At 46.1% G+C, this 24,390-nt stretch overlaps 1 protein-coding gene across 3 annotated transcripts in view; it reads left to right on the top strand.

Moving 5' to 3' along the window:
• The window catches only part of LOC135396544 (E3 ubiquitin-protein ligase RNF123-like), a 502,532-nt gene that overhangs the window by 472,067 nt on the left and 6,075 nt on the right, over positions 1-24,390 (top strand). For all 3 annotated transcript variants that reach the window (XM_064627582.1, XM_064627583.1, XM_064627581.1), the window contains 2 exons: positions 11,411-11,571; positions 11,635-11,762. In XM_064627582.1, the coding sequence (XP_064483652.1) occupies positions 11,411-11,571; positions 11,635-11,762 (289 nt within the window). The remainder of the gene's footprint in view (positions 1-11,410; positions 11,572-11,634; positions 11,763-24,390) is intronic.

Below are 24,390 nucleotides of genomic sequence, written 5' to 3'. Positions count from 1 at the left end.
ATTCATTGGTGGATAAGGGAGTGGAAGAGCGTCCTTTCGCGCTTCACCGCGACCAGCCGCGACAAAAATATGTAAACCGAAACCAATTAATTACCGCAACAAATGACCCGCTTCGGTGGCAGATTTTTATCGAAAAGGTGTCCACTGAAGGTCCCAAAAGGGGTAGTACCCAATTTAATGCCGACGGCGCCCTGCCTTAGAGGTTATGTTTTACAGGAGACCCATTTGAATTTTTATTTAAATGATGAGCGCCCCCCACTCATTCACACGAAGCTCAGCTTGTAGGTGGTATCGGACAGATACTTGAAAAAAGGAAGTTCTTCAATTGGTGCACCCGTCCGTGAATTATTTAGCCCGGGGATTTAACTGAGACACCCTGTATATATATATATTCACTGACTTGCACTGTGGCATTGAGGAGTGCTCAGTCACCCTCCCAGGTGTATATCGCTCGCTTAGCGACCCCTGGTTTGCCAATTCCGAACGATGCGCGGCTACCCAGAGCTGACGAGCCGCAAACACGGCGAAATACGTGTCCTCTGGTGCTGTCGCATCGTTCCATGAGTATCTGTTTCTCTGCGTGCAGCCATAGAAGCCATCTTAATCTGTAATTTTGAATTTCAAACACGTCTAGTGTCATTTACTTGTTTCTTTAACGGCTTTTTTCCTCATTGTATATATATATACAATATATATATATATATATATATATATATCAGTTATATAAGGAGGGAAAAAACAACAAAAACAGGTACTAACAAAATCTGAGGCAGACAACGAAGATGTAGGAAGTAGGAAAAGGGGGAGTTAGTTATTTACTAGTGGAAAGTTAAGGGGGAAGTCAACGTTGCGGCGGAAGCGTTGCCTTCGTCAGGACTGAAGAATGACAAATGACACTGGGAGTTTTATACAATGCTACAATGACATCACAATCGGGGGGGTCCCGCCACCTGGCGGCCGTCAGCAGGTCAAGTACAAGGAAGTGGTTGAGTCATGTCCGGTGGAGAGGTCATCGTCCGGGAGGTGGGATGGAATCCAAGGGCTGTGAACTGTTGTTCTGCAAAGAAAAGGGGAACAAGCAGCAGTACACTATCTAAGCAGATAAGTTTCTTATTGTTGACAGTACACCAGGGTCCTCGTTTATGATAGATTGGAATTTGTAGATAAGGTAAGATTCGCCCCGTTCTCGGCACCGGTCGGAACTGAAGTTTGTTTTAAGAAGGAAAATTGAAACATCGTTAATTGAATGCCCTGGCTGGTTAAAATGGCGTGAAACTGGAAGATTCGGTTTTTTCGTCACGTCCGATCGGTGATTTAACAATCACTGAGATATATATATCAGGGTGTCGAACCGCAAAAAATACGGGTTCGGTTCGGGTTCGGGTTCACGTTGTTTTGATTTCGTTCCGGTTCGGTTCCGGTTCGGCCACGCCAAGAATCGAACCGGTTCGCAAACCGGTTCGCAGCCCCGAACCGGTTCGCAGCCCCGAACCGGTTCGCGAACCGGTTCAACGCTTCCATTTTATATGTTCCATAAAACAGCTTTTATCAGGAAATGCGTGGCTAATAGCTTACTGCTGTTGTCTGCATTGACGTCTCTAGCGGTGAGGTAGCCCTTTAGCGAGAGAAATGAGGAATGGATGAACACTTATTGCAAATAGAGTCCACGCTGTTGAAGCGGTGTAGTCCTGCTACTTTCTGTTCCCAAAATCTCTTTTTTCACACGCACAGTGCCAGCAAGATACACTTAAAGGAAACCCTAATAAGATGGACAGCGTAACATAGACGACTGTACTAGCCGGCACGCTGCCTTCGCAACGTGAATCGATCTGAAACCGTACTGAAGCATGTCGAAAATAAGCCTGCCAGCATTACTCTGTCCGAGCTCACAGCAGTGTACTAGTTAATCCACAACACAAAGGCAATATGTCACGACACAACTGCACTACCGATAAGGAGAACCACATTTACTTTTCAAGCCACGACCAATCAAACAGGCACCGTTCTGCGTACGCTCCTTCTCCACTTCTCATTCGGCTTGTAGAGCTACATAACTGGCCTACTCCATTCCTGTTTCATTCGTCCGCGTGGCACCCCGTCTCTGAAGAGTAGATGCCGCACCGCGTGCGTGGGGCGCTAGCCGCGGCGCTCACAAGGACAACTGCGCTTCAACATGTTAAAAAGACGCTGAAAGTATACTTCACTACGACGCTGAAAGTATACGACGAAACACGTCGTCGTCTCACTGCTAGGTGAAAATTTCTGAAATCCATGATATAGGCGCGTGATGGTGATACCAATGTGTCTTCGTTCGGGGATAGAGAGGAACTCTTATGCTGACTTCTTTTATGTCCGAACCGTTTTGTTGCGAACCGGTTACCGCTATTATTTTTTACGGTTCTGCTCCGGTTCGGGTTCAACAGTGTCATGAAAATTTCGGTTCGGGTTCGGTTCGACACCCTGATATATATATATATATATATAGTTGAAATAAATGTGAGACAGAAGACGAAAGTAGGGGAAGTAACAAAAAAGGGGTTTATTAAAACTTAAAAATCATAAAAGTTAGGGAGGATGTCTACGTTACGGCGGAAGCTCCGCCTTCTTCGGGACAAAAGAGCTAAATGTGGCCACGAGGCTGATAAAGGGCTTGAGAATGACGTGGTCGGTTGGGGGAAATTCCCGCCACCTGGCGGTTGTCAATTGGGGAAATTCCAGAGCGTTTTCGTGTCAGGTCCAGGAGTGGGGTCATCGTCCTTGTGGGTCAGTGGGGATTTTGATCTGGCTGAAACGAGAAAAGGCAACAGGGTCTTATCTAGGTTGTTAGACTTCTTATTGTTGACAGCATGCCAGGGTCCTCGTTAATGGCCGATCGGAATTTGTAAATTAGGTAAGATTCCCGTTGTTCCCGGGAGCGGTCGGAGGTAAAGTTCGACTGGAGAATAAAAACTGAGGCTTCGTTGATTGAATGTTCTGGTTGTTTGAAATGGCGTGAGACTGGAAGATTAGGTTTCTTGGTAACATCCGATCGGTGATTGTTGAATCTAATTCGGAAAGAAGTTTTTGTCTGACCCACGTATTGGGCCCGGCATGTGTTGCATTGGATTACATTGGATTGGATACGTGGGTCAGACAAAAACTTCTTTCCGAATTAGATTCAACAATCACCGATCGGATGTTACCAAGAAACCTAATCTTCCAGTCTCACGCCATTTCAAACAACCAGAACATTCAATCAACGAAGCCTCAGTTTTTATTCTCCAGTCGAACTTTACCTCCGACCGCTCCCGGGAACAACGGGAATCTTACCTAATTTACAAATTCCGATCGGCCATTAACGAGGACCCTGGCATGCTGTCAACAATAAGAAGTCTAACAACCTAGATAAGACCCTGTTGCCTTTTCTCGTTTCAGCCAGATCAAAATCCCCACTGACCCACAAGGACGATGACCCCACTCCTGGACCTGACACGAAAACGCTCTGGAATTTCCCCAATTGACAACCGCCAGGTGGCGGGAATTTCCCCCAACCGACCACGTCATTCTCAAGCCCTTTATCAGCCTCGTGGCCACATTTAGCTCTTTTGTCCCGAAGAAGGCGGAGCTTCCGCCGTAACGTAGACATCCTCCCTAACTTTTATGATTTTTAAGTTTTAATAAACCCCTTTTTTGTTACTTCCCCTACTTTCGTCTTCTGTCTCACATTTATTTCAACTATAATTACGTAGTCGTCCGATCCAACTTTTCAAGATATATATATATATCAAATAACTAAGCAATGAATATGTTCCACTACACCACTTGCTTGCGTGCAGTCATTCATACGTCGCTTTACTGTTTTGCAAACGCGAGAGACCCGAGCTACGAACAGCGGGTGGTTTCGGTTTTGTATCCTTCCGGTTCCCGGTAGTTCGCAGAGCACCATGACGATGGTTAACTGTGTGTCCTCGTAAATGTGCGCTATAATCTTACGATTTATGTGTGCCGCTAGCAGGATATGCAACCGCGCCATCACATCACTGCCTGACCACGTCGTATGCGGTAAACATCGTGGCGGTAGACATGTTCATCCGTGTCTCTGGAAAGCAAGGACGCTATTCCAGACGAAACCAGCCAGAGGTGTAGGTCGACCCACTTAGATTCCGTTCCCTTATGGGTGTGTATGTACACTCTAAGAGAAAAAAAAAGGAGTAAGCTTACTCCTTTTCGGGACTAAATCTATTGCTACAAAAAACGGTCCCTTTCGCGAGTAAATGCACAGGAGTAAATGAATGTCACAGAGTGGAGACTGCATTTCGCGCTCTGTTCTAGGAGTCCCTAGTACATAATTCGCGTGCATGCGTGAAAATACTTCGAATCAAACCTTAAACCATGATATATCGAGTGATATAGTGTGGTTGTGGACGACCATTCTGCTGATATCATAGCACTAACATAGACTTGGCTGTCCCCAAATGTTGCTGACCATGAAGCACTACTGCAGTCACACGAGTATGCAATTTTTCAAACCGACAGACAGACTGGGAGCGGCGGTGGCGTTCTGTTGGCCGTGAAGTCCACATTTCAGTCGCACAGAGTTCAAATCAGTACGGAACTCAAAATTGTTTGTGTGTCACTAGAAGGTACCTCACCACCATTAATCTTTGGCATTTGCCACCGCCCTCCTCACCGCTCCCTAGACTTTAACTCATCGCTACATAACGTACTCGCTGGTATCAGGGACCGTTTCTCGCGGCACAGTATACTTCTCCTTGGAGATTTCAACCTTCCACATATAGATTGGGCCGCATCACCCCCAACTAGCTCTGTCGCCGAATGTCGTTCCTTCATTAACCTCTGTCTAGACTTCAATTTGACGCAAATGGTTCGCCTTCCGCCACGATCCACCTCACAATCATCTCATATACTTGATCTTATCTTGTCCTCTGAGCCTTCTTTGGTCGAATATGTAACTGTATATCTGGCACCATATCTGTCCCATCCTCTCAGAGAGCCACGAGTAGGAAACGCATCCATTTATGCAACAGAGCCAACTTTGAAGCAATTCGCGAGGGATTGTCATCGTCGTATGACGACTTCCTGCTGCATTTTCCGTCACGCACGGTCGAAAAGAACTGGTCTTGCTTCAAAAACTATGCTACTGGCGCTTGCCGACATACACATTCCAACCATGCTCATACGTGAGCAGCGTCAGTCCTCCTGGTTCACGTCCGCCCTTAGGCTCTAACGTAACAGGAAGCGGAAGCTCTGGAAATCCAGATGCTTGGTCTGGGTACAAAACTACCTCTGTTGAATATAACAAGGCTGTTTTCAATTCCAAGCGCAAGTTCTACAACACTGAGCTTCCTAAAATCATGGCGTCAAATCTCAAGAAATTCTGGAGAATTATTAACCCTAGATCAACTGCAAGTGTTCACTTGGTCAATGATAGGGGCGGTGATGTACCTGAAGAAGAATGTGCAGCGCTTTCAATATGTTTTTCTCGTCCGTTTTCTCTGCCAATGATGGGTCTCAGGTACAACCAGGCCCAGTGCAAATCCACCACCAAATGCCCATGCTATCAATTAGCGCACCTGGAATTGCTAATTTAATTCAGTCGCTTAGGCTGGACACGTCAACTGGTTCAGAACCTATCAACGCCAAGTTCTTGATACAGACCAAGGAAATATCATTCCGCTTTCTATGCCATATTTTCCAACAATCCCTGGACACTGGAAACGTCCCCGGGTCTGGAAGTTAGATAGGGTAATCCCCATTTTTAAGTCTGGTGATAGACATCGTCCGGCTAATTATAGGCCAATATCCCTGACGAGTATTCCCTCCAAACTACTTGAACAAGTTGTTTATGCTCACATTGCGCGCTTTCTGGAAAATAACAACTTTTTCTTTCCAAATCAACACTGGTTTCGAAAAGGATTGTCTTGCGAAACACAACTTGTCTCGTTCACACATGATATCGCTTCTTCATTGGAGAATAACGTTGAAACTCATGCTATATTTCAAGATTTTTCAAAGGGTTTTGATAAGATATCTCACGCTCATCTTCTTGCCAAGCTCTCGTCGCTTAATTTTGACCCCTTCGTCATCAGGTGGATTAATAGCTTTCTAACAGACTGCCATCAGCAGGTTTTCGTGAATAAGGGTGCATTTATGCTGCAGCATCGCTGCTGGCACATGGCACATCGCTGTTTGGCGATGACGAAACAAACACATGTATCTCTGTGGGCGCGTTCATGCTGCAGCATCGCTGCTTGCCAAAGATGCACGCCATGATCATCGCCACAACAATGCTGCCAAACATGTTTGAACATGCCCGGGGACTACCTGACTTCTGGCGCAATCCTGTTATCAATCACCGATAACGGAGTCACATGGTTAGGTGATTGATAACAGGATTGCGGTCTGTTTCACTCTTCCTCTTTACCGATTTTGTTTGCTTATTTCTTCCTGCTTTCTTCGTAGAGCGAGGGCCCTTGGGCGGAGCTTGTATCCGCGGCAAAGCAAAGGCCGCAAGAGCGCCCAACTTGCGATAGGATTGCGGGTGCTTTTCGGGTAGCAATTTTTCTGGGAAAAACGTGCGCAAAATCAACTAATTTTGACTGCGATACGCTATTCCAGACATGGCCTTTCCAATTCCGGCAGAAAAACGTGACGTTTCCTTGGCATTTTTCAGAAATTAATTAGCGAAATTGCACTAATTAATTAATTACACTAACGAAAATCATTACAGTAGGTGGCAAATCCTTCAGGAGTCTCATAAAGCAAGTCCCATGCCTTTATCACCCCTAGTTTTTTTTTTTACACTTTCTCGCCGGACACCCCGTATATAGGGCACAATTGTCGAAGAAAGAAGCGCTAACTGTGTCTTACTCTGTGTGGATGGAAATTTGCTAAGTTGGCTGAGTTATACAGCCTTATGCCATCAAATTGACCAGAGCACCATACTTACATAGACTGTTGCATTCGGAAGACCATTTTCGAAGATCAGTGACAATTTGCAGTCCTGGGGAGTAAATGTCGTGGTTTGGGGACTAAAACGGGGAGTAATTGCAATCTAGGAGACTAGAAGCTGCAATTACTCCCCATTTTACTCCTTTTTTTCTTAGAGTGTAGGATGTAAACTTTTTTTTCTCAAGGTTGTGTCTGCTTGAACATTGGAAGCACGCCTAGATCTCGGCACAAACATGAAAACGTGTTGTCCGTTCCGCGCGTCCTACTGACACAGGCGGCGTTTCTGCGCTTTCTTTGTATAGTGTTAGAGGGGAAGGGTCCATCTAGCTTCCCGAAGAGCATATGCAACGAGAACAACTCCGATGCCGTCGTAAGAGCTCAAGAACAGAGCGCGTTTTGGGCCAAGTTTACGATAAATTCTTGGCAAGTTAGCATTCTGTCAGGTGCCCGAGATTATTTATGCTCATAATGTACTGTATGGAGGTACGCTTCGTCTTTAGCTAACCGACAGAGTACAAAATGACACTTTTCAGATAGTATTTTCCTTGCCTGAGGTCGTCTAGGAAGAGAAAGAAGTCGTGCCATTTGTTGAACAGATACTCTCCTTTAACATATTGAAAATCTACACGTGTTTTTTTCCTTAAACGAGAAAAAAAAAGTACTGCAGGCCATTTGTTAGTTGAGGTTGTGAAGGAAGTAATGACTGATGCCTTTGTGACCCTCTCCTGTGAAAGGAGACCCCCTCTACCATTTTGAAAATCTACAGATGTATTTGTTCTTACGCGAGAAAAAAAAGATTCGTCAGTGCACTTGCATTCCATCTGCAAGGTACCATTATCACTCTCAGGACGAATCTCGCCTTCTGCTCTACTGACACGTTCTACCAACTTAACATTCACAGTCGCTGCTTCGTAACAGATTCGTCGTCATTTATGATTGTTTTCACATGTCTTAAGTCGTCTGGGAACTGAAAAAATCATACCATTTCGAGAACAGACCGTAAAATACTAAAAATATGCTGGCGTATTTATTCTTAAACGGGGAAAAAAAAAACTTCGTCAGCACATTTGCATCCGCTCTGTGAGGTACCATTATTATAATTTTTCTTCCACTGTTTGCTGTGGATCTTACTGCGCCAGCTGACCCTAGCTGTTGACTCAGAGCACGTCAGAACAGTATAATAGTCGTAACAGTAGTTGGAAACCATTTGTTATGATCTCGCGCGCACTTCTAGCACAACAGAAAGGAACAAAAAGGGAGAAAAGTAGCTGCACGCGCACTGTCTTTCTTTGACGGGAAATAAACGTTTTCCTGCATACACATGAACAGAAGATATAAGCTCGAAGTAACAACACCTCCTGGTGCCATGGATGGAGCATGCTTCATTGTGCTTCACGTTCAGTAATTTCTTCTCCAACCGTATGTCCTCGGCGGTGAGCCACAACGCATGCGCTCTCTTCGAGCTTTCTTTTACCCACAGGAACAGCTGTGCAAGTGTTAGACTATCTGCATTCAATAGGGGCGTTGCAAGCTAGCCCTATAGCTGCAAACCTTTTAAGCTGTACTGTCAACGCTGTCACATTGCCCTTTACCACGGGATGAGGCAAAAAAGTGCTACGTAGCATGCCGAAGTCATGCTTGTGGAGACAAAGGTTAGCAATCGTATTGTCTGTTCTTCAATTCCGACGTGCCATCAGAGAAGTAGTACATTTCTCGGACATTGTTCAATAAACAAGTGGCGAAGAGTGTGTTAGAGCACTGCACGGGCCGACTTTTCCGGGCCCGACCCGGCCCGGGCGCATCGAAAAATGGCCCGGCCCGACCCGGGCCCGGACCTTCATATTTTTATGCGGCCCGGCCCGGCCCTGCCCGGCCCGGTGACCCAGTGACTAGAGCCCAGCCCGGCCCGGCGTCTAAGCAAATAGAGCCCGGCCCGGCCCGGCCCGGTGACCCGGCGAGTAGATCCCGGCCTAGTATTTCCAGCCGCGACGTACGCGTTTCTGGCGATTATCAAACAAATTTATAAGTAAATTTATAAGGAGAGAAGACAAACATACAAGTGATGGCGGTTTAACACCGTAACCGCACGAGACCAAATTAAATCCAGAACGCACGGGGCGTTATCGTTACACTGTCAAGATTTTGCGGAGATAGAGCATGCTGTCGACAAACTGCTTCTCCCAGTCCCTATCCCTCTCACCAAGCTTTGCCAAAGTGATTGTGAAATATGTGAGGAGTGAGGAGCAATGTAAAGTGGCTTGGAGAATGTTCTAGAGGGTCGAATCATATGCATAATGCAGTACCCTTTGCTTGTCTTTGCAAAATATGCACAGGAATGACGCAAGCGCATGATGATATGAACTAATGCATCTCCAATGTGTGGAATTAGCTGCGTGGCCCGGCCGGGCCTGACTCTCGGGAACATATTTGTCGGCCCGGGCCCGGCCCGGCCCGCGGTGGTGGCGTATTTTAACGGCCCGGGCCCGGCCCGGCCCGGCCCGCGGTGCTGGCGTATTTTGTCGGCCCGGGCTCGGCCCGGCCCGGAGCACACAACCAATAACAAGCCCAGCCCGGCCCGCGGGCCGGGTCGGGGGCCTGGGCCCGTGCAGTGCTCTAGAGTGTGTACCCTAACATTGTCATGACTTATGAGTCAAGCAACCAGAAACGACGACGAAGCTGCTGCGAAGAGGCGGCTGTAAGTATTCGCGATAGAACTAACAGTAGAAGGTGAACTTCCTTCAAAGGGTGATTAGGGTACCTTACAGACAGGATATTATTTTTTTCTCGCTTAAGAAAAAACACGCATGTAGACTTTCAAAATGTTATGAGAGAGGTGTCTTCCACAAGGGCACATTTATTTTACTTCCTAGAAGACCAACTAACGAACGACCTGCAGCGGAGTATGGTGACGATTTTTTTCTCGTTTAAGAAAAAAACCACACCTGTAGATCCGCACTGTTATATAGCAGAGGATCTGTTCTACAAATGGAACGAGTTCTTTCACTTCCTGGACGACCTCAGATACGTGAAAATACTATCTGAAAAGTGTCATTTTTACGAGTGGTCGATATTCTCGGTCGCTTTGCTAAACAATGAATATAGATGAGCTTCATATTTTAACGTGAAGCGAATCTCCATACAGTAGTTTATTAGCATAAATAATCACGGGCTCCTGCGAGGATGTTAACCTGCCAAAACTTTAGCGTAAACTCGGCCAAAAGAAACGCTCCGTTCTTGAGCTCTTACGACGTCATCGGATTTGTTCTCATTCCATATGCTCTTCGGGATCCTTGAAGGACCCTTCCCTCCTAGCACTAGACAAAGAAAGCACAGAAATGCCGTCTGTATGTGTCAGAAGGACGCCCGGAACGGACAGCACTTTCATGTTTGGGCCAAGTTCGAGGGGCCCCCAATTCCCAAGAAAACAAAATCTCGAGAAAAAGTTTACATCCTACATACACACCCATAAGTAACTGCATACTTTTTTTTTTTTTCAGCGAAATCTAAGAGGGTCGAGCTACACCTCTGGCTGGTTTCGGCTAGAATGGCCCAAGGGGCAAAGGTTTGGTGGTGCCGTGGACGATCTCACAGATAAGATATGATCCGCGGTGATACTGATAGCACTGTTCAGTTTAAAAACCACCCAGAAGGGCCGTACATACGCGACATTATGTACGAGCCCTGCCTTGCTTCCTTCGCGCGCCATCGTTGCTTTCTCCACCCGCCCGTCCACCGGGCTGTTGTGACACGTGACTTCTCAGCGTTGCTTGCAAACTGCGAAGCTCCGCTGTAGTTTGGCGGGAGAAACTCGTCTGCAAACGCTGTCCATGCCCTTCGGATGGCTGCGTACGGGAGGTCACACACGGGGACAGGAGAATCGCATGAGAGGCGCGCCACGTCCATCCTCTAGCCTTTGTTTCCTATCTCTATGGCGGTCCACGAGGAATAAAGTGACACTATAGTTTTGAAATCGACAGGAACGGATGCGACCGTTCCTTTCAGGAAAAGCTAAGTGAAGCGATAGATTCGTAGTTGTATGAACTTTCCTGTAACCAGGCTAATAAAAATTCGTGTGTTGTTACGTAACAGGAACGTCTCTTCATATCAGTAACTTAAATTGCCGATGCTGAATGAAAAACTAGGACAGACACGTAACCTAATATTGAAATCCGCGATAAAAGCATCAATATATTGCAGTGACCAGCGGCCCATGTTCTCTCGGACTGACCATACCACATGGCTAAACAAGTTAAAGTCAACATTCTACTGTCATCACAAAACTATGCTAATAATTTTGTTGAGTTCGGGAAGAACATGACTAGTGGAACTGCATCGAGAAGCATTCATTTTCTTGATGTCTGTTGTTGGTGAAAGTTTACCCTCTAACGCTGGCGCAAGCTATTTTTGTGCAGGAAATTATTATCGTTTCGTGTTAACTAACTCTTCGCATTTCATGCAGCTACTCAGCCAGGTACTCAACCGAGTTACCTCTCGGAGCGGCTGCTTCGAATTGGTCGTTAACATGGATGTCCCTGGTCTGGAGGGCCTTGACCACTTTCCTGTGTTGACGGCTGTCGCTGGTATTCTGGTTGCTCTCCTCCTCAAGGGGTCACTCGATAGGTACGAACACAATAGATGCCTGCTTGACGTACGTTGCTCATGTGACACTCTTTCATTCATCAGCCGCGAAATAGCACTGTCGGTCCTTCTCGCTGAACCAAGTTTCCAACTGTCTACACTGGAGTTCCTTTTGGGAGGTCCCACACAAGATGAGACTGGTACAACCTGCGCTCGTTTCTCCTTGGCCAGCTGTAAGTTTCTGGATTCCACAAATGTCTATGTACGTACAGTAAAACATCCATATGTCGGACAGTCGTGGTACAGCAAAAACTAGGGAGGTGTTCAAATCAGATAATCGAGTGCGAACAACAAACACGTCATGTCGCCACAAAACTCCTTATGATCTTGCCCAGAGATAATCTGCATACTTTTGTAGAAGGGGGTTGGAATACTACCTTGTCAATCTAGGTCGTTCCTCTGTTTTGGCGTGTTCAGTTTGCTGAGATTTAATTTGTGTCAGAAATTCACGCCAAACGGAAGCATTTTTACATTAAAAATGCCGTAATTTTGCTTTTTGCAGGATTTTGCATTGCAGGCTTAACCAAGGCATTGTCAAATTTCAACTTGAAATCTCTAACTTCACCGAATACTTTGAAGTGACTGGTTTCGATATTCCTGAAAAAAATGCGGCTTATTACCTTCGTATTATTACCAAATAATCCAGGTCTTATCATACTGTAGCAGATCCCCTGCATGTCCCTCCCGCTGCTTCATAACTGATTTTTCAAAAGGCTCAATTCCAAAAGCTTTCTCCTCGGTATTGCTCTACATGTTGTAGGACATTTTCTTCGGGGCTTCCGTGCAGTGCACTATTCAAATGCTCCCATCAAACTGAACGTGCCAAAACAGAGGAGCGACCTAGATTGACAAGGTAGTATACCAACTCCCTCCTAAAAAAGTACGCAGGTTATCTCTGGGCAAGGCCATAATATTGACCCCTCTTGGCCCTTCTGAGGGCCAAGCTTGAGAAAATCATTTTCCTTCTTCAAGTCCTTCTGCCCTTCCTGTGCATCCTTTAATGTTCTAATGCGGTCTACCCACCCTTCAGCATTTTCTCTGAGATGTGTGCAAAAACTGACTATACGTGATGAGTGTCGATAACACGCGCAATCTACAAGTTTTCCCGGCGATTTTAATCCAAGTGCCAGCTAGATTAATCCCAGTGCCAAACTAATTAATGCAGGTGCCATTTAAATTAATCCGAGTGCCATGCAAAATAATCCAGGTGCCACTCAAATTAATCCTATATAAATGCTTGGTATAGTAGACACTTTGCGACATAGGTGGTGCGGTCTACTACGTGGAACCCAACTTTTTGTGAGTCAGGTATGTCAGAGTTGCATGACATGACATATGGGCACCGTGCGCTAGAGTTTTCTGTCGACGGCAGCGGCCCCTCGAGGGGAAACGCGGCCTAATGCCCTGGTAGGGTACCATACGGCTCTGCCTGGTACCAGCCAGCAGCGCCTAGCAGTGCTGTGCTAGTTTCGCCGTTCGAAAAGAGCGATTAATTTGAAGCTACCTGCATAGAAAGTCAAAGGATAAGATAAAATGGAAACTAATTATATGTGGTAATCTGCCACGACAACCAAGTTAAAGTTATCGTCCTTCTCGCTGTATCGTCCCGCCGGTTCCCGCCGGTCACATATTTGAGAGAGCGCTTTCACAGCAATCCATCCAACTTCCTGCTCAATCTGTTGTTTCTAACTTAGAACTCATTTCTTGCATTTAGTATAGTTGTCAGTGATCAGTTGAGCATCAGGATGCGGACTTATAGCACAGCAGCTGGCGTGAAAAAGTTGCGAAATACACAAATGAATGACCAATGAACATACTGGAGCTTGGCTAAAATTATTGTCTGCTATATATGTCGTACAGTATTTATCTCTTTTACACGGACCCTAATTTTGTGGAGACGGGTAAGACTGGCTTTTGGACCTGGTCTTCCTACAATATACACCTTGCATGCGAATACAGGGGAATATGGGAGTTATTTGTCCTCCCTGAGCTGCGTTTCGCAACTCGTCATCATTTTATGTACGCGCATTCTGTCCCTATGATCTTATTATCGTTGCCAAATCTTGCGATCTCGGTTTACAAGCGGTTTTTTGCTCCTTCCTATTCGTCCACACACACACACACACACACAAAAAGAAGCAAAATCACGCGTTTGTCGAACAGCAATTGTCTGTTTCTTCTTAACTCTTGTCGTTTTTTGTTTTATTTTTTAGCATAGTTTTCCTTTTGCATGATATTGCTGGCTGCTTCTGGGTTGCAATTTGCGACAATGTGTCTGATGTAAGGCCGCTGTGGCCGTTCTTTAGCACTAATAAAACGTTATTATCATTACATATCTGGTTTCCAACAACAACAACAAAAAAAGAACACGTCTTATTTATATCCTGAAACAATCTTGATTGATTTTTATTACTATGACCGTGCGTCCAATGCAGGCACAAAGGGCTAAAAGCGTATCCCCTGCCTTGAGCGATGCAAGATTGGGAACATGTTGACTAATACCCCAGTCAGACGGCATGCTCTAAGGACTTCGGGGAATTTTCATTGGCAAAAAATGACCTGTGACAGCCGTGTCAGACGGCAGCTCAAAGGACCTTTCTAAGAAATGACCATCAACGCGAAAGGAGGCCCCCAACGACATTTGAGGAGCAGAAAGGAGCAATCTCAACAACAGTGTTATGCCATTGTACCCTCGCTACCTTCGCAGCTGAATGTAGGAAAACCTATAAAATGCGGATAATGGAGTGAAACTGTGTAAACGTATTTAGATCCTATTTAGAGAAGTGCATATGGCTTCTGCATCTTGATTTGTGGCGCAAAGACCAACTTCAAATTTCCACAGCAGACAGGGAAAACGAAACCGAAAAAGGGAGCCGGTGAGGGCAGTCATTTGAGGAGCACTCCTTTCCCGCCTGTCTGGCAGGCGCCCCCGAACAAAGGTCATTTGAGAGGCCGAAGGCAATTTCTCGCAATTGGCATTTGAAATGCTGTCTGACTAGGGTATAAGAAACTTACACACTTACTTACCTCACAGTGCATCATCACGTTAACGGATTATGCATGAGAAAGAAACGATAACTTTTTTTTTTTCGCTACCATCATAATGTATATTTCAATTTGTTGTTGACTGTATTGTTCATAGGAATTCTTCAGAGATTTCCGTCCTCATAGCGCAGGTACTGGACGTAGCTAGTCTCCGATGTGTAGTCAATAATTGGTAGTCCCTTCCGTAGGCATACGCGAAGGCGCCGATGCTGCGTCAGTACCAGACCGTTACGCGCGAAATCGCCACGGGTGGCGCTGTCGATCAAGCGACCGCAGCGTCCTCCAGCTAGTGCACGGTGCCCATACTCACTGTTGTGGGTTATGGCAACTGTTTGTGACAGTTTTCGTCATAGCGTGACTTTCTAGGGCCTCACCGTGTCGCAGCTGTATGGAACGGTGATTTATACATATGGTGTGGTGCCATACAATCATTATTCACAACTACACCTTTTTGGGACAATGTTCTGGAGCAGGCTATGGCGTGACTTTTTGGGACTTCCTCATGTTAGAGCTGTATGGTATGCTGGTCTACGACTATTATTGACTACTCTTCCTTTTTGGGATAATTTTCGTGATGCCATTTCCGGCGTGATGCTACGGTGGTTTACGAGCGTAGCTGATAATTGCGCCATTTTCGAACGACTTTTGTGATACGGGGTGTGGCGTGACTGTTTGTGATTTCGTCATGTCACACCTGTGTGGCGCGGTTATTTACCACCATTATTGACTATTACACCTTTTTGGGATAATTTTCGTAAAGCTGGCTACGTCGTGACTTTTTGGGACTTCGTCATGTCGGACCTGTATAATATCGTAGTTTATGACCATTATTGACTGCTACACCTTTTTGGGATGATTTTCGTAATGCTGGTTAAGGAGTGACTTTTTGTGGCTTCCTCATGTCGGAGCTGTATGGTAATGTGGTTTATGACCATCATTGACTGGTACATCTTTGTGGGACAATTTTCGTAATGCTGGTTACAGCGTGACTTTTTGGGACTTCCTTATGTCGAAGCTGTATGGTATTGTGGTTTATGACCATTATTGACTATTACACCTTTTTGGGACAATTTTCGTAAAGCTGGTTACGGCGTGACTTCTTGGGGCTTCCTCATGCCGGAGCTGTATGATGTGGTGAGTTACGACCATTAATGACTTCTACACTTATTTGGCACAATTTTCGTAATGCTGGTTACAGCATGACTCCTTGAGACTTCGTCATGTCAGGCCTGTATGGTATTGCGGTTTATGAACATCATTGACTGCTGAACCTTTTTGGGACAATTTTCGTAATGCTGGTTACGGCGTAACTTTTTGGGACTTCCTCATGTCGGAGCTGTATGGTATCGTGGTTTACGATCATTATTGACTACTACACCTTTTGGGGACAATTTTCGTATTGCTGGTTACGGCGTGACTTTTTGGGACTTCCTCATGTCGGAGCTGTATGGTATCGTGGTTTACGATCATTATTGACTACTACACCTTTTTGGGACAATTTTCGTAATGCTGTTTACAGCGTGACATTTTGGGACTTCCTTATGTCGAAACTGTATGGTATTGTGGTTTATGACCATTATTGACTATTACACCTTTTTGGGACAATTTTCGTAAAGCTGGTTACGGCGTGACTTCTTGGGGCTTCCTCATGCCGGAGCTGTATGATGTGGTGAGTTACGACCATTAATGACTTCTACACCTTTTTGGCACAATATTCGTAATGCTGGTTACAGCATGACTCCTTGAGACTTCGTCATGTCAGGCCTGTATGGTATTGTGCTTTATGAACATCATTGACTGCTGAACCTTTTTGGGACAATTTTCGTAATGCTGGTTACGGCGTGACTTTTTGGGACTTCCTCATGTCGGAGCTGTATGGTATCGTGGTTTACGATCATTATTGACTACTACACCTTTTTGGGACAATTTTCGTATTGCTGGTTACGGCGTGACGCCTTGGGACTTCCTCATGCCGGAGCTGTATGATATGGTGGTTTACGACCGCTATTGGCTACTACACCATTTTGGGACAATTTTCGTATTGCTGGTTACGGCGTGACTCTTTGGGGCTTCCTTATGTCAGAGCTCTATGTTATGGTGATTTATGACCAAACTCGGCAACTACACCTTTTCGGGACAATTTTTGTGACGGTGGTTACAACGTGACCTCTTGGGAGATCCTCACGTCGGAGCTGTAAGACAAAAGGTGACACAACAAAAATGCAATAAAGATTTTCATATTCAAACGAACGTGACAAGCTTTCTATCACTTTTTGATTCTGGTTGGCATGACATAGGTGCCGAGCAGTGCCCCAGCATATTCCGGCGGACAAATAATGTTAAATGTTTAGAATATATGCGATGAACACAATTTTCGGTGCGTGCTCTGAAAAAGAGTTTGACAATTATTCGCGACTTATATGTTCTCAGTGAGAGCTGACTTTCTTCACTTTTCAACTGGATGCTTATTTCATTGCAAAAATGAATCAGCAGTTTTCAACCGGTCGGGATGCTTGCTAAAAGGTGTCTGCAGTAAGAGCTGGTTATATGTGACTGCCTCTTCAAGCAAGTCGGTGAAGGGAGGACACCGTAACCAGGATTACGAAAGTTGTCCCAAAAAGGTGTAGCAGTCAGTAATGGTCACAAACCACATTACCATACAGCTCCGACACGAGGAAGCCACAAAAAGTCACGCCGTAGCCAGCATTACGAAAATCGTCCCAAAAAGGTGTAGTAGTCAATAGTGCTCATAAACCACAATACCATACAGCACCGATACGAGGAAGCCACAAAAAGTCACACCCTAGCCAGCATTACGAAAATTGTCCCAAAAAGGTATAGTAGTCAATAGTGCTCATAAACCACCATACCATACAGCTCCGGTACGAGGAAGCCACAAAAAGTCACGCCGTAGCCAGAATTATGAAAATTGTCCCAAAAAGGTGTAGTAGTCAATAATAGTCATAAACCACAATACCATACAGCTCCGGCACGAGGAAGCCACAAAAAGTCATGCCGTAACCAGCTTTACGAAAATTGTCCCGAAAAGGTGTAATAGTCAATAATGGTCATAAACCACAATACCATACAGCTTCGACATAAGGAAGTCCCAAAAAGTCACGCTGTAACCAGCATTACGAAAATTGTCCCAAAAAGGTGTAGTAGTCAATAATGGTGGTAAATAGCCGCGCCACACAGGTGTGACATGACGAAATCCCAAACAGTCACCCCACACCCCCTATCACTAAAGTCGTTCCAAAATGACGCAATTATCAGTTATGGTAGTAAACGACCAACCCATCACACCGAAAATGGCATCACGAAAATGGTCCCAAAAAGGTAAAGTAGTCAACAATAGTAGTAATAACCGTAGACCAGCCTGCCATACGGCTCTAACATGAGGAAGTCCCAAAAAAGTCACGCCATTGCCTGCTCCGGAACATAGTTCCGAAAAGGTGTAGTTGTGAATAATGATTATAAGGCACTACACCATACGGCTCCGACATGAAGAAGTGGCAAAAAGTCACGTCGCACTCGGGATCACCAAAGTCCTCCCAAAACGGTGTAGTAGTAGTCGATGATGGTCCTAAACAACCATGTCATAGAGCTCTGACATGAGGAAGTTCCAAAAAGTCACGCCATAACCGCCTTCATCAAAGTTGTGGCAAAACGGTTTTGTAGTCAATAATGGTCGTAAGTCACCATTCCATACAGCAGCGACATGGTGAAGTCCTAAAAGGTCAGGCCATACTCGGCATAAGGAAAGTTGTCGCAAACAGTTGCCATCACCCACAATAGTGGGTATGTGCCATGTCATGCAACTCTGACATACGTGAGTCGCAAAAAGTTGGGCTCCGCGTAGTTGACCCTACCCATGGAGGTAAGAAACTAAGGAGATGCCCTAAGCGCCTCTCCCAATGCAAGCGAGCGTGCTGTGACCCGCGCATGGCATTGTGGTTAGTTGCCCACACACGTGACCCCTAAACGTCACGTCAAGACGTCATAAAACATGGCGTCCTCCATGTCCGCGGCCTACCTTACCTGAATACAGAGACGAGCTGCGGCCGAATAACTTGTTTTCGCTTTCATAACATCTCTGGAGTTAGAAGTTATCACACCCGTTGAAACACAAGATAGATCATCTCGGTGTGGAAGCAATGGATCACTAAATCGCAGGAAGACGTACGTACGTCATCGTGACATTGCCTGGCTTCTCTTCTGTTTTGCTCAACTTTTGCTGTGATTTATCACGCGGCAAATGTTGAAACAACCCATAACCTTCAAAGTATTGTGCGAATGGACTCTTTGAAGTTAAGACGTTTGCTGAAGATGAGGTTTGCTAAACTTCCAAGTCTCCGCGCAGACCGCCATAACGCCGAAACATGTGGGGATCACGTGACCGGGCAACTAGATGGGCGTGGTATTGCCTGGAGCGACCGCTAGAGGGGTCCCACGGCCCTCCGATCTTATAGCCCTCTCCTTAGTTTCTTACCTCCATGACCCTACCACCTTTGTCGCAAAGTGTCGACCATCCCAACCATTTATATAGGATTAATTTGAGTGGCACCTGGATTATTTTGTATGGCACTCTGGTTAATTTAAATGGCACCTGGATTAATTAGTTTGGCACTGGGATTACTCTAGCTGGCACTGGGATTAATCTAGCTGGCACTTGGATTAAAGTCGTCGGGAAAACCAGTGGCATAGCATTATTCTGGTACCCTGCAAGATTTTCTGAGAGATCTGCGCGAAAACTGGCTATTAGAGCTAGCAACCGTATGTCGTGCCAGGGTCTTTCGCCTAATACGATAGCATTATTCTGGTAGACTTCATGATTTTCTGCAAAATGTGCGCGAAAAGTGATTTCTGGCGCCACGCAACGATAGGTCACGCCACCAGTTATCGCATAATGCCAGAGCGTTATTCTGGTACCCTTGAGGACTTTCTGTGTGATGCCCGTGGAAACTAACTACCAGCACTGAGCGTCGATTGGTCACGCCACGACCTATGGCTTGATGTCATAGTATTATTCTGGTACCCTTCAGAATTTTCTGTGTGATGTGCGCGAAAACTGATTATTACCGCCTATAAACGATAGGTCGCGTCACGATCTCTGGCATAATAGGATAGCATTATTTTGGTTCCCTTCAGGATTTTGTGTGCGATGTCCGTGGAATCTGACTCAGACTGACAGTACGTCGATAGATCGCGCCACGAGATATCGCCTTATGAGGTAGTATGATTCTGGTTGACTTCAGGATTTCCTGTATTATGTGCGTGAAAACTGATTTCTGGTGCTGCGCAATGATAGGTCACGCCACGATCTATCGCATAATGCGATAGCGTTATTTTGGTATCCTTGAGGACTTTCTGTGCGATGCGCGACGAAACTAATACCAGCGCTGGGCGTTGCTACGTTGCGCCACGATCTATCACTTAATGCGGTACTAGTATTCTGGTACCCTTCAGGATTTTCTGTTTGATGTGCGCGAAAACTAACTATTGCCGCTTAGAAACGATAGCCCATCACGATCTCTCGCATAATACGATAGCATTATTTCGATTGCCTTCAGGACTTTGGCGGTCCGTGGAATCTAACAACCAGCGCAGAACCTCGATAGATCGCGCCACGATCTCTCGCGTGATACGATAACTTTACTGAGGGCTACAACACGACACTGAAGAATAAAGAAATGTTGTCTGACACAGCAAGAGTTTATTAGGAACCGAACGCTTATATCCCCAAAAACCCCCGAAGGGGGGAAAGGGGCATGACCGAGGGATTACTCACAAGGGTTTCCGTTCGTGACAATCTCCCATGATTCCAACAACAACCGTTTCCATTGGTTCCGTTCTGTACGCAAAACAGAAGTATCATTGAAAATAGGCGATTACACTCTCGAAGGTGACCCACAAGTTCACTGGAAGCATAACTCTTTTCGGTACTGAGCATGTGTTATCTGAGACACTCATTGATACAGCGACCCGTTTGACCAACGTAACAAAAAACACATTCCAAAGGAAGGACAACCGGTCTTCACAGAACTAAAAGGCGACCACCTGCTCAGTTTAAAAGCGTTTGAAAATACAATTCTAATTGCAAAGTTTCTCCCGACAGCCACTAATTATTATTATATTATGGTCAAACGGGTCGCTGTATTAATGAGCGTCTTAGAGAACACATGCTTAGCACCGAAAAGAGTTACGTTTCCAGTGAACTTGTGGGCCGCCTTCGGGAGTGCCACGATCTCTCGTATAATAGGATAGCTTTATCTGGTGGCCTCCAGGACTTTGTGCGCGATGTGTGGGGAATCTGACTATTAGGGCTAAGCAACGATAGGTCACGCCACGATCTCTCGTATAATAGGATAGCTTTATTCTGGTTCTCCTCAAGGCTTTCTGTGCGATGTGTGGGGAATCTGACTGTTAGGGCTGAGCTGCGACAGGGCACGGCACGATCTTTCGCATGATAGAGTAGCGTTATTCTAGTTCTCCTCAGGACTTTGAGTGCGACATGTGCGGAATCTGGCTATTAGGGCTGAGCAACGACAGGTCACGCCACGATATCTCGCATGATACAATAGCTTTATTCCGGTTGCCTCCAGGACTTTGTGCGCGATGTGTGGGGAATCTGACTATTAGGGCTGAGCAACGATAGGTCACGCCACCGCCTCTCGTATAATAGCATAGCTTTATTCTGGTTGGTTTATGTGTGGCGAATAGAATAGCGTTATTCTGGTTCTCCTCAGGACTTTGAGTGTGATGTGTGCGGAATCTGGCTATTAGGGATGAGCAAGGGCAGGTCACGCTCCGATCTCTCGCATGATCCAACAGCTTTATTCTGGTTCTCCTCAGGACTTTGTGTGCGATGTGTGGGGAATCTGACTATTACGGCTGAGCAGCGATAGGGCACGCCACGATCTCTCGCATGATCCAACAGCTTTATTCTGGTTCTCCTCAGGACTTTGTGTGCGATGTGTGGGGAATCTGACTCTTAGGGCTGAGCAGCGATAGGGCACGCCACGATCTCTCGTACGATACGATAGCTTTATTCTTGTTGCCTTGAAGGCTTTGTGTGCGATGTGTGGGGAATCTGACTATTAAGGCTGAGCAGCGATAGGGCACGCCGCGATCTCTAGTATGATACAATAGCTTTATTCTTGTTTCGTTGAAGGCTTTGTGTGCGATGTGTGGGGAATCTGACTAGTAGGGTTAAGCAACGACAGGTCATGCCACGATCTCTCGCATGATACAATAGCTTTATTCCGGTTGCTTCCAGGACGTTGTGCGCGATGTGTGGGGAATCTGACTATTAGGGCTGAGCAACGATAGGTCACACCACCACCTCTCGTATAATAGGATAGCTTTATTCTGGTTGGTTTATATGTGGGGAAGAGAATAGCTTTATTCTGGTTCTTTTCAGGACTTTGTGTGCGATGTGTGGGGAATATGACTATTAGGGCTGAGCAGCGATAGGGCACGCCGCGATCTCTCGTATGATACGATAGCTTTATTCTTGTTTCCTTGAAGGCTTTGTGTGCGATGTGTGGGGAATCTGACTAGTAGGGTTAAGCAACGACAGGTCACGCCACGATCTCGCGCATGATACGATAGCTTTATTCTGGTTGCCTCCAGGACTTTGTGCGCGATGTGTGGGGAATCTGACTATTAGGGCTAAGCAACGATAGGTCACGCCACGATCTCTCGTATAATAGGATAGCTTTATTCTGGTTCTCCTCAAGACTTTCTGTGCGATGTGTGGGGAATCTGACTGTTACGGCTGAGCTGCGACAGGGCACGGCACGATCTTTCGCATGATAGAGTAGCGTTATTCTAGTTCTCCTCAGGACTTTGAGTGCGACATGTGCGGAATCTGGCTATTAGGGCTGAGCAACGACAGGTCACGCCACGATATCTCGCATGATACAATAGCTTTATTCCGGTTGCCTCCAGGACTTTGTGCGCGATGTGTGGGGAATCTGACTATTAGGGCTGAGCAACGATAGGTCACGCCACCGCCTCTCGTATAATAGCATAGCTTTATTCTGGTTGGTTTATGTGTGGCGAATAGAATAGCGTTATTCTGGTTCTCCTCGGGACTTTGAGTGTGATGTGTGCGGAATCTGGCTATTAGGGATGAGCAAGGGCAGGTCACGCTCCGATCTCTCGCATGATCCAACAGCTTTATTCTGGTTCTCCTCAGGACTTTGTGTGCGATGTGTGGGGAATCTGACTATTACGGCTGAGCAGCGATAGGGCACGCCACGATCTCTCGCATGATCCAACAGCTTTATTCTGGTTCTCCTCAGGACTTTGTGTGCGATGTGTGGGGAATCTGACTATTAGGGCTGAGCAGCGATAGGGCACGCCACGATCTCTCGTATGATACGATAGCTTTATTCTTGTTGCCTTGAAGGCTTTGTGTGCGATGTGTGGGGAATCTGACTATTAGGGCTAAGCAGCGATAGGGCACGCCGCGATCTCTCGTATGGTACGATAGTTTTATTCTTGTTTCCTCGAAGGCTTTGTGTGCGATGTGTGGGGAATCTGACTAGTAGGGTTAAGCAACGACAGGTCACGCCACGATCTCGCGCATGATACGATAGCTTTATTCTGGTTGCCTCCAGGACTTTGTGTGCGATGTGAGGGGAATCTGACTAGTAGGGCTGAGCAGCGATAGGGCACGCCGCGATCTCTCGTATGATACAATAGCTTTATTCTTGTTTCCTTGAAGGCTTTGTGTGCGATGTGTGGGGAATCTGACTATTAAGGCTGAGCAGCGATAGGGCACGCCGCGATCTCTAGTATGATACGATAGCTTTATTCTTGTTTCGTTGAAGGCTTTGTGTGCGATGTGTGGGGAATCTGACTAGTAGGGTTAAGCAACGACAGGTCATGCCACGATCTCTCGCATGATACAATAGCTTTATTCCGGTTGCTTCCAGGACGTTGTGCGCGATGTGTGGGGAATCTGACTATTAGGGCTGAGCAACGATAGGTCACACCACCACCTCTCGTATAATAGCATAGCTGTAGTCTGGTTGGTTTATGTGTGGCGAATAGAATAGCGTTATTCTGGTTCTCCTCAGGACTTTGAGTGTGATGTGTGCGGAATCTGGCTATTAGGGATGAGCAAGGGTAGGTCACGCTCCGATCTCTCGCATGATCCAACAGCTTTATTCTGGTTCTCCTCAGGACTTTGTGTGCGATGTGTGGGGAATCTGACTATTATGGCTGAGCAGCGATAGGGCACGCCACGATCTCTCGCATGATCCAACAGCTTTATTCTGGTTCTCCTCAGGACTTTGTGTGCGATGTGTGGGGAATCTGACTATTAGGGCTGAGCAGCGATAGGGCACGCCACGATCTCTCGTATGATACGATAGCTTTATTCTTGTTGCCTTGAAGGCTTTGTGTGCGATGTGTGGGGAATCTGACTATTAGGGCTAAGCAGCGATAGGGCACGCCGCGATCTCTCGTATGATACGATAGTTTTATTCTTGTTTCCTTGAAGGCTTTGTGTGCGATGTGTGGGGAATCTGACTAGTAGGGTTAAGCAACGACAGGTCACGCCACGATCTCGCGCATGATACGATAGCTTTATTCTGGTTGCCTCCAGGACTTTGTGTGCGATGTGAGGGGAATCTGACTAGTAGGGCTGAGCAGCGATAGGGCACGCCGCGATCTCTCGTATGATACCATAGCTTTATTCTTGTTTCCTTGAAGGCTTTGTGTGCGATGTGTGGGGAATCTGAC

This window comes from Ornithodoros turicata, chromosome 6 (genome assembly GCF_037126465.1).
Source record: "Ornithodoros turicata isolate Travis chromosome 6, ASM3712646v1, whole genome shotgun sequence".
Classification (NCBI taxonomy): domain Eukaryota; kingdom Metazoa; phylum Arthropoda; class Arachnida; order Ixodida; family Argasidae; genus Ornithodoros; species Ornithodoros turicata.
Note: the sequence above shows the minus strand (reverse complement) of the source record. Positions and strands in the feature narration are given on the sequence as shown.